The sequence below is a fragment of the Populus trichocarpa genome, chromosome 11 (assembly GCF_000002775.5).
Source record: "Populus trichocarpa isolate Nisqually-1 chromosome 11, P.trichocarpa_v4.1, whole genome shotgun sequence".
NCBI classification, from domain to species: domain Eukaryota; kingdom Viridiplantae; phylum Streptophyta; class Magnoliopsida; order Malpighiales; family Salicaceae; genus Populus; species Populus trichocarpa.
The window spans coordinates 6,493,979-6,510,821 of NC_037295.2; the positions used below are offsets into that span (position 1 = coordinate 6,493,979).

Genomic DNA, 16,843 nt, shown 5'->3' on the forward strand with positions numbered 1-16,843 from the left:
TGATTTTTAAAAACTAAAAAAATATCATTAACATGTATTTTAACATGAAAAATTATTTAAAAAATATCTGCAACCGCAGTGCTAAATACACTCGAAGTTAAATTAATTAATAAAGGGTCTTTCTCGTTGAATTCCATTCCCACCAGTGCACATACAGCCAAGAGCTCCTGCATTGTTTTTTCTTCCTTGCACCTTAAAGGATTAGGCTACTGACATGACAGATAACCCTCCCCCTTCGTTGACCGTTGAATATATATATATATATATATATATATATATATATATATGATTAATTTGTACAATGCTAAGTTATTTCAAGCAGGTTACCTCATTCGTGCTCTTTTTGGATCGCAGCGTTTTTGTCGCCGTAAGCTAATTTAATAATAATGTTTTTTAAAATATTTTTTATTTTTTAAATTTTATTGGTGACATCGGTATATCAACAAAATAAAATATATAAAAAAATAATTTGGAATAAATAAAAAATAAACGGGTTTTTAAAATATATGTAAGATTTTGAATTCCAGAATACACAGCTGTAAGACAATTAATACACTGATGATAATGTTGAAATATGAATACTAGTACAAGTAGTCCAAGATATTGAAGGAACAGACGTATTAGTACGCAGCCTGGCAATGCAAATTATTGCTGAAAGTTGACTTTCAGTGTAACTTGTTTTGTCTTGTTGCTTTGTCAGCCTTGACAAATATTAAATAAATTTAGTTTGATGTCAATGTAGATTTACTTTGAAAAAATAAAATCTACCAACCAATTACATAAGCTAATTTTATAAAAAGAATATACTATCATCTTGGAGTAAAGAATAAAATTACAAATAAAAAAAAATTATAAAACAATTTAAGAATAATCGATACATAATAAAAATTTGAATGTCTAGAATTTTTCTACTCAATTTTTTACATTAAAAAAATAGTAAATGTAAATCAAAAAACTTATACACATATTAGATTAAATAAATCATTAACCATTTTGTAAATAAATTTCACAAAACAATCATGAACAATAAATAAAAATATAATTCAAAAAATTTAAAAGATTAATGTAAATCAAATTAAGATTTTTAATATCACAACAAAATCATTTACTTGGTTATATTTAATAATTTTTTTTATTAAAATTAATTTTTAATAGAAATTAATACACATAAAATTTATTTATTGAATAAAAAAAATATTAGTTTTATATATAGTATAATATATAATTATGTTAACACTGGCAATATTTCACTGTCCAAGACAAACTCGTAAAGTCAGGCTAGCAGTAGGTGTTAGCAATCAATAAAGGCCGATTCAGATCCACGTGACATTTTTAAGCCATTTGACTGAATTTGCAAGGTGGTCATAGTTCTTTACTCTATGGACGTAATCATTAAACAAATATTATAGGAAGGTACAACCATAGCTTTGTAAATCTCATAACAGAGGGGAGATAAGTTATCTCAGCAGAGAAGAACAGGCGAAGCAATCTTTAGGCATATTTTGGGTATTAGAGATGTTCTTTTCCCTCAGGTATGCATTCCTCATATCAATTCTAGCTTTGAGTTGCTTGGAGACAGAAAGATTGGCTGCTGCTGAGCTTCCTCAAGATGAGGGTACGAGTTTTCTACCATATTTGTTGTTTTCTTTGGTGCTAGGTGGAGTTGTGCTAAAAAGTTTCTTTGTGATTTGACAAGAATAAAGTACCTTTATTTTTCTTTACTATATCTGGTGTCTATTGGGAGTTTATGGTAGAGGTCAACGACATTTCTGAATGATGAAATAACTTAGAGGTGAAGTGATGTTAACAGTTTTATGAAACATGGATACCTATAAAGATTTTCTCATCTTTGTTACTTGAGAAGTTCCTGTCACTTAAAATCTAAAATTTCTGTTCCAATTATTAAGGTTTATGCCGGTTATAGTTATTAGTATTACTCGGGTAGAAATTCCCAGTTCCTTTTGCTCTTACGGATTCAAAACTAGAGTTATCAGGCAAGAATTGCTAACTTTGGTTGTAAAACCATAAAAGAAAGAAAGAAAGAAAGAACAATAAGATGAAGAAAAGGTTAGCTAGTCTGTAGTTTGGAGTTCTATATGCAGGGATTAATATCTTGAACTGCTTTTTGTTTCAAAATGTGACCTTGCAACTATTGTTTGTTGATGTATGTAATCTAGTGGATGCTTTAAACCTAATTACCAAAAAGATGGGGGCCAACGGCTGGAATTTCAATGCTGATTCTTGTGGAGAATATCTTCCTCGAGTCCGGCCAACAGATCCAGAGAGGAACATTAGTTGTAACTGCAGTGAGAACAACACCTGCCATATTGTTTCCCTGTATGTCTTCTCTCTCTGAGTTAAATTGAAATTTAACTTCAATTACTCCTTTATATATCTGTATAGAGATGTGAATTCACCCAGTCCATAACAGGAATCAGACAGTGTTTAGAATAATGAAAACATGTTTCATAAGAGGTAGAATGTTGATGGTTAATTCATCTTAAAATAGGTGTAAGTTTATTTTCTTTGTAGCTAGTAGCTTGTAGATTATTGTGTTTGTGTTTGTACTGTTGCTTATTTCTGCCTATAGGTGCATGTATAGCAAAGCTTCCAATTTTGTTTTACTTTTTTTGTGCTAGAAAAAGTCATTTTGGGTTTTTTTCCTTGAATTTCAGGAAGTTCAAGCGTTTTAGTCTTGCAGGAGAACTTCCACCTGAACTCATTCAGCTTCCTTATCTTGAAAGCATGTAAGCATATATAACTATGTGCATGCTTACTGGTTTGTTTTCACATCGTAGTAGTCGAATTACTTGCGAAGAGAAAGGAAATTCTGAGGATTACTTGTTCTTTTTCTTTCGACCGAACAACAGGGGATTCGTATAATTGTTTCCTTTCTTATGCATTTTTCTTTGTGTTTCCTAATCATTTATGAAACAAGAAATGATCCATGAGAGTTTTAAACTCGTGTTTTACTGGCTTGCCAGTGATCTTTCTTACAATTACCTTAATGGGTCTATACCAAGTGAATGGGCTCCATTGCAGCTGAAATCGATGTAAGCAATTGTCTTCTTCTTATCTATCTTCATTTTAAACTGGCAACTTAATTGTTTAACTAAGCAACATTAGTGCAGTGCTCTTCTTGCAAATAGATTATCAGGGAATATTCCAAGCTATCTGGGGAACTTAACCAGTCTAACATACTTGTAAGTGTTCATATTCAGTTTTACTGGGCTTTTGCATGACACTGTGATAAGATTATAATTGAAAGATTAGGCCTCGATCATAGTTTCTTACAGATGGTATTTATAGTTCTGCTGAACAGCATGAAAGAAATGAAGTTAGCAGTTTAAGCAAAATTGCCTTCCTTTTCTTTTCTTTTCCCTCTTCAAAATATACGCTCGATTGTAATGTGCCACTTTCTCCAATGCCATTCTGCAATTATGGAGAAATGAATTTGTTGATACAATGAATTGTACCAGCAGCCTAATAGTAATTTCTTAACAGGGACCTTGAGTTAAATCAGTTTTCTGGAATGATCCCGCACGAGCTTGGGAAGTTAGTTAACCTTAAAACTTTGTAAGTAATTTCATGGATGATTGCTTCTAAGCCATTTCTTTGACTGTCATCTTGCAGCTGAGTGTTTTTGGAGATTGATGTTAACCTCTCCTGCAGCTGTAGTATTTTTGGTGATTGATGTTAACCTCTCCTGCAGCTGTAGTATTTTTGGTGATTGATGTTAATATCTCTTGCAGGATTCTATCCTCCAATAAACTGGACGGAAATTTGCCTATGGAACTTAGTAAGCTGAGAAACCTGACTGACTTGTAAGCATTTCTGAATGAAACCTCTATCGCTGTACATAAGATTCAATAGAAATAAAGTGAGTGGTCTTCATTCCACAATGCAGTCGGATAAATGACAACAACTTTAACGGGAGTATACCAGATTTTGTAGAAAACTGGAAGCAACTTAAAAGACTGTAAGATTTACATCCATCCAAAGGTCTTTTTTTCCTTTTCAATGTTATGAATTGAGGAAGCAGGAGGAAAGTTTTCTTATTTTGTTGCTGTCGAAGTTCCTTGGTTGATTTGATTAACTGATCTAATTCAGAGAAATGGTAGCTAGCGGACTGGAAGGACCCATTCCATCCTCCATCTCTGCTTTGGAAACATTAACAGACTTGTGAGTGAAATTTCTTGATTACTCTACTACAAATAGTCAAATGTCTATTGCATTATTTTACTTGGTGAATACTGTACTTAATTTATTATCATTTTATAAGCGAACTTGCCATTTTATGTGCAGGAGGATCACTGATATAACCAGCACAGATCAGTCATTTCCTGATCTTAGTAACATAACAGGCCTCACAAGACTGTATGCTCACTTCTTATTTCCAGTTTCTGTTTACGAATGCATAAAGTAAGGCTACCATATCACCAGCACATCTGACAGACTCACTGTTGGACTTCCAGGTTGTTGAGGGGTTGCAATATATCTGGAGAAATTCCTTTATACATATGGGAAATGAGTAAACTGCGAATTCTGTAAGCATGGCCTACGATTCCTATTTATTTGATGAGTACTCCATTATGTTTCTCAATGTGACTTTACCATAAACACATGCTTGAAAAGTGAAGCTCCTACATATCATGCATGAAAATGTCAAAAACTAAGCAGAGGTATTCTTACATGCTGAGTGGAACTTTAATCTGTTTGGCAGTGCTGAGCGGCATGTGCAGGCTCTTATACTGCAAGACAGCAAATACTTAAAACAACTCTAAATCTATGTGTCCAACTAATTTATGCATGTCACACAGCCAAATAAAACATCGGAAAATGTACAGATGCAGTCAAGCCTGAAAGTATCCCAAAGAATATTTGTGCTATGGATATGTGCAAACACTTCTTGTCATCTGACATATCAGAAAGGAAGGACCAGGCCTTGCGTTCTCATGAATTTTCATTTCTTGCTCAGGGATCTCAGTTTTAACAAGTTACGCGGGGAGCTTCCCAATGCCATAACCACAGAGACACTGGTATTTATGTAAGTAATGAAACCTATAGGCTATTGCATGGCGCGGTATGCTACTCTGCAATATCCATGATGCTAACTACTCCTTGTTGTCTGCATCAGCTTTCTAAGTGGAAACCTTCTCACCGGAAATATACCAATGTTTAGAAAAGGAATGACCGTGTAAGTATCTCATTTCTTTGTCTTTGATACTTGAAGTTTCTTCTATTCATTGAGGGACGAATGCACATCCATCCTCGTAAGGGAACAAAAGCGTTTGTTTGCGTTTTGTTTCTTTGAACTTGTCATGATATCTTTACTAGTGCTAAGTGGAAACCAAATCAAAGATTAGACTTAGAGCACCCCATTGATTATTGAAGCTGCGGCTGCACTATGCCTGTGGAAAACTTATTTTATATCTATCTATCTAATTAATATACATACTAGATCTCTAATTAATATACATACTAGCTCGCCAACACTACATCACATGTTAGGTCAATTTTTTTCTAATATAAAAAATATATTAAAATGATAACCTAAGTTAATTCAGGTTAACTTTATTAAAATGCAACTTAGAATATGAGATTAAGATAAATCATAAAAAAAATAAAAAACTCAAAATTCAATAATGTAATGTCAAATGATGAAAAAAAAATCAATTTAAAAAAATAGTTTCGAAGAAAAAGAACTCAAGTCAACCCGAGTTAATTTGACAAACTAAACACCCGTGATATGAGATCGAGATAAAAAAATATTAGACTATCAAAAGAAGGACCTAGTAAAAAACACTGAAGTTCAATAAAAAAAATGTTGAAAAAAAGAACTCGAACTAACTTGGGTTACCTTGACTAACTCGTACTCGTGATAACTGCACAAAATGAAAAGCAAAAAAAATAATAACAAAGCTCAAGGGTTAATAATATAATGTTAAATGATGAAACTAGAAAAAAAATTATAAAAAATATGGTCTAGAAAAAAAAATTGAGACAACTCGAGTTAAATCAACTGACCATCCAGAAACCATCAAAAGAAAGATGTAGCAAAAAAGATCGAAGTTAAATAAAAAAAAAATTTAAAAAAAAACAAGCTAACCATCCACACGTGATATGAGATTGTAATAAAAAAAATTAGATTTTCAAAATAAAAACTTAGCAAAAAAGATCAAAGTTAAATAAAAAAAATTAAAAAAAAAACTAAGCTAACTCGAGTTAACCTGACTAACTCACTTCTAGGATAATCCCACAGAAAGAAAAGTGAAAAAATCACGATGCTCAAGAGCCAATAATTTAATATTAAATGATGAAATTGCAAAAAAAAAAATCAACTTAAAAAAACATTGAGGAAAAAAATTTCGAGTTAACTCGACTAATCCATTATTTGGGATAAGAGATTAGTATAACTTAACAAAAAAACATAATAAATAACGAAATTCAAGGTCTAATAACCAAAATATCAAATGATGAATTTGAAAAAAAAATTAATTTTTAAATTGAACTTGGATCATGAGACTGTGATTACCCTATAAAAAGACATATACAAAAAAATAGCAAAGTAAAATTTCCAATCACAAAACAATTTAAAATCTAAACAATGCATACCAAATCCAGTATAATAACTAAATGAAAAAAAAAAAATTAGGGATTATATTGAAAAACAAAATAAATCAAGAAAATAATTGAAAAAATAGTAATTAAAAAAATGAGTATCCAAACTAGATAAAAATAAATAAATAAAATAAGACATTGAAGGAAAAAAAAATAGTAATAAGAAGAATGAGGACTAAAATTAGATAAAAAATGCAAAAAAATGATTATGGATGAAATTGAAAAATAAATAAATCAAGAAAATTATAAAACAAAAAAAAATAATCGAAAGAATAAAGACAAAATTGAATACACAAATCAAATTAAATTAAATTCCTAGGAATAAAATAAATAAAAAAATTAAAATTCAAAAATCTAGCAAAAAAAATAATAATTAAAAAATTAAAAATCAAAATTGATAAAAATATAAATAAAAGAACATAATTTATTATTATTTTTTTTTTTTGGAAGAGCTGACAAAAAAAATTTATTTTTCGAAGGCCAGCTATGCCTTTGTCGCAAGCACATGCCACACCGCCGGAAATAAAACGACACATCGCTCATAATGCTGCCCGAAATGGCGAAAGTTGTTTTTTTTTTAACTTGAAAGGCAATCCTGTAACTTTACTATTTAAATAAAAGGAAAAGACGAAAAAGCCTTTAAGCGCAAGCCTGTTTTTTGTTTTTGCTTTTGAGGGTTTTAGAGTAAATACACAAATAACTTTAAAAGGATAAAAAAACCCTTGACTGAAAGTCATATACTAATACTATTTTGCTTTTAAGAGAAATAAGGTAATTTAACATAATAATTTTTTCATTATTAATCTTGTAATTAGGAGTGTTCAAAATAACCGATTAACTGAGAAAACCGAGAAAACCGGAGAAAAATTAACCGAAAAAACCGAACCGAAATGAAAAACCGATTAAACCGATTGTCAAAACCATAAATTTTAACAGGTCCGGTTCGGTTTCGGTTTTGAACCAAAAACCGGCACAAACCGAACCGGACCTATAAAAGCCAAAAGTTACAAAAATCTTCGAGGTATAAATATTAAATTGTAACCTAACCCTAACAGTTAACATAACTTTACTGCCTCTCATTTGTGTCGCCGCCTTGCCCAGAGAAAAAACCAATCTTCCTCTCAAATAATTCTCAATCTTCCTTTCCCAGTTTCCCAATCTTCCTTTCTGGTGGGTTGTTAAATGAGCTTTCAATGAGAAGATCATATTTTTCAACGTCACATACACATCCAAAGCCAAAGAAAATTGATGTACAGTGATCTTTGCCCATCTTTGTCACTTTGCCCATCTTTGTCACCTGTATCTTTTTCTTATTCTTATCTTTCCTCCCTTTTCATTCTTAGCTGTACCTCAGACTCCGCTACTTTGAGTTCTTGGTCAAGACTCTTTCTTTCACTCTTGCAACTGGAGGCTCTCCTTTCTAAAGCTGCGAAAAGCGCCCCCCTCAGAACAAAGCCCCACCCTTCTTTACCCCCTTTAATGAAAAACCCTCGCCCCGTTTCCTATTCATTTGTGGGTCGGGACCCGAGGGCTTTTTTCTTCTCAATTTCAAGAATCTCTCAACCGATCTTTCTTGTGGCAAGTATTCGTGATAATGGCTAAGATCGATGAGATTAATGGCAATGGAAACCATGAAGGAGTTGTTTTGGCTGAGATCGTGAAAATTTTAAAGTCTGATTTAATGTAAACCAATTTAAAAAAAATCCAAAAAATAACCCATATATGATGCCTGATGGGATTAGGTTTCCCGGTTTTTTACCAAAAAAACCGGATGTAACCGAACCGGACCGGCTCGGTTTGAACCGGTTTTCGGTCCGGTTCGGTTAATATTTCACAAAATTCATGTAATTCGGTTCGGTTGGTTTTTTAAGTCTAAACCGAACCGAACCGAACCGTGAACACCCCTACTTGTAATGCCCGATGAATCCGCTTACAAAAACAATTTTACCCCCAAAGAACAAAGTAATGAGTCAAGGGTTAATAAAACACTGATGGCTTTTAGGGTTTTTTAATTATTTAATATATAAAATAAAAAAATAGTATTTTTTTATATATAATTTGGCTTTCTTCCAGTGAAATTAAATATTTCAAAGTAAGAAATGATAAAAACAATGGTTAATTTCCCGAAATTTAAGAGAAAGGAAGCTTGTGGTTGTGGATGCTGTTGTTAGAAGACACTCTCTTTGATTATTGAAATTCATGTACTGTCATAACTATACACCATAACCTCAACATATTGAGAAGATGGTTCTGCTTCTCTCTGCATGCAGAGATCTTTCCTATAATAATTTCTCAGAACAAAGCACTGGGCAACCCGCTTGTCAGCAGAGAACGTAAGTACAATCTCTCTCTCTCTCTCTCTCTCTATACATCTTTGCATCTGCGCTCATGCAAGTGTTGAATAAAACTCTCTGTTTCTGTATATTTCTCATTTTTCACCATTATATGGGAGACCTCAGTGCTGCTTTAACTATTATTCCATTTTTATTTTACCAGGGATGTAACTCTAAACCTGTTCCGAAGTTCTTCAATGGGAAATGACTTGTAAGTTCCTTTTCCTGATTTCTTATCATTAATTCTTACTCCTAACATAAAGCCTATGTTACTTTAAATTGGTGTGAAATCTCCCTGAGAAAATCTTTTTTTATTATTTGTTATCATACATGAGATCTCTGTGACACTAATTTCTTTGCTTCACTTAACTAGAGGAGGAGCATGCATGGATGATCTCAAATGTGATCAGTGTAAGTATGATATTCAGAGAATTATTTTCAATTAATCACAGTGATCATATTTTCGTTTCATGAATTAGGCTTTAGCAGTTTCCTGGATCAATTGCTTTGTTTTAACGCAAAGTAGGTATGATCCTATGTGATCCAGCTTCTGTGCAGAGTTTTCCATTCTTCACTATGAATTCAGTTGTACGACAACAGACATATCTGTACATGCTTGCACAAGTGCACGTATGTTTGCATGTCTTCAAGATTTCCAAGTTTTGACAAGCGAAATGTCATAAGGAAATTGTTCTCTTACTGATGCCCGGCTAACCATTATCCAGCTTACCTATCAAAACGTGTTGATTTTTTTTCCTCCCATCATATTGTTTTGCGGCAGTTCATATGTTCTTGTTGTCTCCAAATGCATTGCAGCAGAAATATAAAATAAGAGAGTTTTATCAACGAGAGCAGTGAATTAGTTTAATTAGTATGATAGTGTTGTGAAATTTTTCCATGTTATTGAATGGAGATTTCTTAATGTGAAATGTTGTATATGTTTCAACCTGCAAAACATGGTTAGCCTTTTAACTTAAGCCGTCTTAATAGAACTTCCTTTTAAGCTGTCCTTTTTCTCTTGGCAGACTGGCACTCGTTGTACATAAATTGTGGAGGACAAAATGTTCAAATAAATGGCAGCACATATGAAGGAGATGCAGCAGTTAGCGGTGGTGCTGGCTTATTCTATCAGAGTGCGGATGAATGGGGACTTAGCAGCACTGGAGACTTCATGGATGACAACGATTTCCAAAACAGGGCTTACACTGAAAATGTGCCATCATTAAATATTAATGAATTGTACCAAACAGCACGCATTTCTCCTATTTCACTTACTTATTATCGTCGTTGTTTGGAAAATGGGAATTACACTGTGAGTCTACACTTTGCTGAGATCAGATTCACAAATGATAATACGTTCAACAGCCTTGGAAGACGGTTATTTGATATCTATATTCAGGTGAGATAGAATTGTAGATTGTGAGATAGAATTGAATAACACAATATGACAATTGAGAGTTGAAAATATGTATCTATTCGTACATTTAATCCGCTATGTTGATTTTGTCATGTTTCTGGAAGGATTCATTTTAGAAGGGTTATTTTAAAAAATAAATGGCATTCTTTAGATCACTGCACAATGGATGACTTGCTACTGACAATAAGATCATGGTTATCTGTTTGTGTACTGTCAGTATAGAAGTTCGACAATTCCAAATTAGGTTGTTTCACTAAGTTACTTTCCTTCGGTCTCATTCTTAGATGCCAAACATTTATTTCTGCCCAACTGAATGCAAATAAAATGTTTGTCTAACTAATGGAATGAGGTGCTACTGCTTTACTTTATTGCAGAATAATCTAGTTGAGAAGGATTTCAATATAGAAGTTCAGGCTGCTGGGGTTGCCAAGCCAGTCACAGAAATACACAATGCTATTGTCACAAATAATATCCTGGAGATCCGCCTATTTTGGGCTGGCAAAGGGACAAGAAGAATTCCTGTTAGTGGAGTCTACGGTCCCCTCATATCAGCTATATCTGTTGATCCTAGTAAGAAATTCTTGCTTTGGTATCTGCTGCTATGGTTACTGTTGTAAATAGTAGTGATGATCACATCTTCAAGAAGTTAAAAGAAGAATAAAAGAACCTCAGAAGTTGGGGAAATGAATAAAGTAGCTTGTTTTTCTGGTCAGTTAAATATGTTATCGCAAAGAGAATAAACGTTAGGGGTGATAAGTTATGCTAGTTCAGCATGCATGATGATCTAGTTCTAGTGTGTCATTCTAGTTGCTGCAAAAAAAGGAGAAAAATGAAACGGAATATTTTTGAAGAGCATTAGTTTCTCCTGATTTAAACATTTTCAGATACACCAATGAAAAGTTACAAACACTGATCTGTTTTTACAAAAGAGAATAAAGCTTTTACTGAACAAATATTTTATAATTAACCAATATCTGAGGTAAAATCAGGAAATCTTAATCAATGGGTAGCCTAAATTTAGAATATATTTTCCTCATTTGTAAGCTTTTCAGTTTTGTTTTAGCACAATTACTTAATTGGTTCTTTTTTGCAGACTTCAAACCACGTTTTTCAAGAGAGGAGAAGACAAAAACTGTGCCAATAATTGTTGGAGTTGTAGTAGGCTTTTGTCTAATATTCTCAGTACTAGCTATCTTTTGGTGGAGATGCTGTTTCAGAATAAATAAAAAAAGACGAAAAGGTTTGGGCTATTTCAGACTGATATCTTTGCTTTGCATTGGATAGTTGTTAAATGTTTATGTGCTGGTTTAAAACATGACATCATGGGGACTGCTGTCTTTGTTTTATGGCAGAGGAAATTCTCTACAAATCAGCCCTTATTGTGCAGCCTTTTTATGTTCGTTTCAAGATTCTTAGCTACTGTTTCAGTGTCCAACTAGTTTAGACTTCCTGCACCAATATCATGCGTATAATTTCCAAATCAAACCTATGTCAATTACTCCCATGTTGCATAAGTCAATAGTGCTTAATATATAAATTTCTGAAGGCTTTTTCAAGTTTTAGGAGATAGTGTGGGAGGCTTTACTTGCTAGCCATCTAGTTAGGTGTTCTATAAATTCTTATGATGTGAAATACTTGAACTGGGCTTGGAATTGGCTCTTTTGCCAGGGGTGCTATATTAGCAATTATAAAATAAAATTTGGCCTACCATTCTTAAGGGCCATTAGAAAACCTATAACTATACTCTTTGACTTTGCATACTGCGCAAGGCAAACAAAGTGGAAGAGAAATTTCAATCACACGTAACGGATATGATTTCTTTTACCATGTGTTGAAACCTGCTATGAGCATGATCTCTCGAGCATCTCAGGGTTATTCTGTCTCAGATAGTTGTTTCTGGGACGCAGTATGCAAAACAGGAGATTACTTGTTCAAGCTCACGTGGCATATCAATAAGAAAGACAAAATATAGAGAGAAGTATATATTTCTCACACCAACTTGTAGGTGTGAACATATGATTTCTCAAATTCCACTATGCTCAAAAGAGTGGAGTTTTGTATTGTTTTATAACAAACTTAAGGTTTTAGTACAGATTCATGAAGTTGTTTGACCGATTTCTGTTTTTGATAGGTCTTGAAGGAATAGAAATCCAAACTGTTTCTTTTACTTTAAAGCAAATTAAAGCTGCCACGGACAATTTTGATCCTGCAAACAAAATTGGAGAAGGTGGATTTGGACCAGTTTACAAGGTATTCTCTAGGTATTTTCTATCCTTTAATTGCCATTATGAAGCCATGAATGTATATCTTACTTCAAGGAGGTTATTGAAGATAGTATTTTCACGACTGCTATGCAGGGATTGTTACCTGATGGTACTGTGATTGCTGTGAAGCAGCTGTCTTCTAAGTCAAGTCAGGGAAATCGTGAATTTTTGAATGAGATCGGTGTGATTTCATGCATGCAGCACCCTCATCTTGTAAAACTTCATGGTTGTTGTATTGAAGGAGATCAACTATTGTTAGTATATGAATACATGGAAAACAACAGCCTTTCCCGAGCATTGTTTGGTTAGTAAGAATTACTTTCATATAAAATAAAAGAAAATTCTGGAAAATTACATGCAGTTAAATGATGTTTTAGTTTTCAAAAGCATTGTTTCCTTGGATGATTAAGCACAGGTCCAGAACATCAACTACATTTGGACTGGAAAACAAGGCAGAAGATATGCGTCGGAATTGCCAAAGGTTTAGCTTTTCTACATGAAGAATCAAGGCTTAAGATTGTTCATAGAGACATCAAAGTCACCAATGTTCTCCTCGATAAGGATCTCAATCCTAAAATATCTGATTTTGGGCTGGCTAAACTTGATGAACGCGAAAAAACTTTCATCAGCACCAGAGTTGCTGGAACTGTGTAAGCCACTTGTTTCTTGCTGAAAGAAGTTTTAGTGCATATTCTAACGTTGTTTGGCTAAAAAGGGGCACTGCATGATTTTGATGTGCAGAGGATATATGGCACCAGAATATGCATTATGGGGTCGTTTGACATATAAAGCAGATGTTTACAGTTTTGGAATTGTGGCACTGGAGATTGTGAGTGGGAAGTATAACATGAGTTGTGGGCCAGAGAATCAATACTCTTGTCTTCTAGACTGGGTAAATCACAAATATTAACATCTGTTTATTCATTTTCTTCAAGTTTCTTTTAATGATCCACCTCAGTTTTCACCTCCACATCTCTAGGTTTATACTTATTGAACTCCTTTATGGTTTTTGTTTTTATTAATCGCTTTAAATATTCCACCCATTTAGAGACATCACATCTGATTTGAAGGGAAAATTATATCTCTAGTCAGGTCAATCAGATTCCTGTAAGAGAAGTTCTGTAATGGGAATGTTTTTACAGATGAACTAATGCAGATTTCCCTGCATTTCAGGCCTGCCATTTAGAACGAAATGGAAACCTAATTGAGCTAGTGGATCGGAAGCTGGGGTCTGAATTCAACAAAGTAGAAGCACAAAGGATGATAAAAGTAGCTCTCTTGTGCGCAAATGCTTCACCATTACTAAGGCCAATCATGTCTGAAGTTGTTAGCATGCTCGAAGGAACTAGGATCATACCTGAAGTGATCCCTGAACCAATTAGTGAAGATTTAAGGTTCAAGGCCATACGAGGGCATCAGGAACAGACGAGAAGTCTGCGTGAGAGAGGCAATCAGACCATCTTAGACAGATCCGCTACCAGCAGTTCCTACGTGTGTACAGATGATGATCTATGGGAAACCGATACTGAGTCAAATGTGAGGTCTAACACGAGGAGCAAACAGCATGAAAGCCCGGCTGAGGTTTCAACTTCAGTATTGCCAGTAACAGCCTCTTCCTCGACTTCTGTTTAGGATCTTTTTGACATCGAAATAAATTCCTGACAAGGTACCTTGTGTTTTCCACGACAACAGAATTGCGTAGTGTGATGTTTATAGGCCTTCTTCACTGGTGTAAAAAAAAACAAGAAGAAGAAGAAGAGGATTTTGAACCTTTTATTCGGACTCGGACAGTCGTTCTGTAAATTCTTTTCTTTCTACTATCCACTTTGCTTTGAAGTTCTTTTTTATAATGCTATTAAGTTTATCATTGCTTACAAAGTATGGATGCATAACTCGAGATGCTTTTTTGTACTCCTCCTCTACCCTGGCTGCTAGCGTTATCACAGTTAGGGCCAAAGTAGAATAACTATGTTTTTCAGGAGGCCAACCCCCTTTGACATGTTCTCCAAGTAAGAATTACTAGCCACTTGTTTCCGCTATGCCGCGGATAGATAAAAAAAAAAAAATTAACAAAAAAGATTTAACGTAAAAAAAGTGGTGTTGTTTCCAACTATTTTCTAACAATAAAATTTTTTTTATTGTGAATTAAAATCATGCTGTGGGAGTTCTTTAAAAAAATTTATTAATTATATGGCAATAATTATTATTTTTGTATGAAAAGTAATAACTAAAATTCTATTGAAATAAAATGATTTGCTAGTATAACTTTTTTTTATTTTTGTTTCATTGAAGGATTATAACTCATTTGTTCTATGTTCTTCACTTGAAAATAAAAAAATACAAAATATAAATTTGTACCATTTGAAATAAGGGTAAGAAAAACATCTCTCAAATTAAAACTTTTTTTATCTCATCAATGAGGTCCTTTTTTTTTTTTTGTTGAGAAATTCTCATAATTTTGACTCACATGTGTTAAAAAATATAAGAACAATGCATCGTTTTCATATTAATGTGAGCAATTTTTTGGGAGTGTCACTAAACCCAAATCAGCCTGGTGGGCTAACCTGAAGACCACCGACCTAAGCCCTTGCTTGGTTCGAGTTTCAAATAGGACCGCTAGGAATTTACCCGATGTGACTTGGTTAAACCCGTTTTGATTTGAAGGGAAAAAAAATATAAAATGGCATCGTTCTATCCTTTTCTTTTATATGCTAAGAAGATAATATTTTGAATTGACTTAAATCAACTCAAGTTAATCCACCAAACTCATGATCCGGATCATGGGCACAAGTGGGTTTAATAAAAAAAAATTAATCTATTTTTTTAATTATATGATAATAAAAATTGACATGCATAGAAAATCCACCAAATAAAATACAAGGAAAAAAAACAACATAAATAACACACTATTTGCTAGTGCAGATTCCACCAACTACAAAGGCTGCTGGAAAGTCAGTATTACAAGTTTTTTACCCAAAACCTTATTTTCAACCTATTTTACCAAAGAAACATAAAACAAAATGCCCTTTAAATCTCAATAAATCAATTTCTCAATCCAAAACACCCATAAAACAGTTAAAAACACAAAGTCAAGTGGAGAAGAAATTTTATTTCTCAATCCGGATCTACTTTCTTCGACAAGATGAAGGATAGCAAAACATAATAATTGACTCATCTCGTCAAATAGAACTCATTGAACAAAAAAAAAGTTATCTCTAGAATGTGGACAATTAATAATTGTCTTTCCTCACCTATTTTTCACGACTTTCCCTTAGACCAATGACCTAAACATGAACAAAAATAAAGTTTTTGTAATATCCTCAAATTATAATATCATGAAATCTCAAATATTCTTTATTAATGTCAAGTATTGAATAATATGTCTAAGATTATAGGATTTTTTTTTTTTGAAAATTTCGGCAGAGTTTCCTTTGTTTTTTTATGTTACCAAGTTATCGACTAGACTTCATTCAATCACAATACTCAAATCTTCCACTTCGATCCAACCATCCTGGATCATTTCTCATCTCATCATACAATATTTCACATAACCATACTTCGTTGTTTTTTCTCAACCTAACATCATCAACAAATAAAACATTAATTACAAACAAATATAAACTCAAATGATTCATATTGAACTAATTATTACATTAACATGCATCCATCCTTTAAACATGCATGATTATAATTACTAAGTATTCTTTTTTAATAGTTTGCTAATAGTAGTTCCTTACTCATACTTTATAAATGTATAAATACCAAAAGAAAATATATTTAGGATACATATATTAAAATCTACATATAATACAAATTACATATAAAGCAAAAGATATTATATCCCACAAAATAAACAGATTTAAACACAAAACTCATATTTAACGCTCCGCATCATCTCGTGAAAAACCTGTATACATAACATTAATAAGAAATAAGGAAGATAACACATTAAAAATGATAAAGCTATTATGTTCACAATTCTTCAAAATATATCAAATTGTCTTTCATCGCTAACTTATTACATATCAACATTAATAACCCATTCATAATTTATTAATCCTATACTTATAGGACCTCTGCAACCAACACTCATTGCTTAATTTTTAATTTGGTAATTCACAATTTTACCTTAAACTCGGCTAACCCTCTTCGATAGCTAACAATCAAACCGGTAATTCCATACATACTACCATACGAATTACCCAACA

General features: G+C 33.0%; 1 protein-coding gene across 1 annotated transcript; it reads left to right on the forward strand.

Moving 5' to 3' along the window:
• The first annotated feature begins 1,351 nt into the window (after positions 1 to 1,351).
• LOC7463807 (probable LRR receptor-like serine/threonine-protein kinase RFK1) lies at positions 1,352 to 14,513 on the forward strand. Its single transcript, XM_002317349.3, has 24 exons — positions 1,352 to 1,615; positions 2,178 to 2,337; positions 2,676 to 2,747; positions 2,985 to 3,053; positions 3,132 to 3,203; positions 3,505 to 3,576; positions 3,753 to 3,824; positions 3,908 to 3,979; positions 4,111 to 4,182; positions 4,306 to 4,377; positions 4,476 to 4,547; positions 4,979 to 5,047; positions 5,138 to 5,197; positions 8,892 to 8,954; positions 9,118 to 9,165; positions 9,328 to 9,365; positions 9,980 to 10,353; positions 10,746 to 10,941; positions 11,465 to 11,611; positions 12,503 to 12,621; positions 12,729 to 12,939; positions 13,051 to 13,285; positions 13,377 to 13,527; positions 13,809 to 14,513. The coding sequence occupies exons 1-24, from the start codon at positions 1,516 to 1,518 to the stop codon at positions 14,265 to 14,267; spliced, it is 3,075 nt and encodes a 1,024-aa protein (XP_002317385.2). The 5' UTR covers positions 1,352 to 1,515; the 3' UTR covers positions 14,268 to 14,513.
• The last annotated feature ends 2,330 nt before the right edge of the window (positions 14,514 to 16,843 follow it).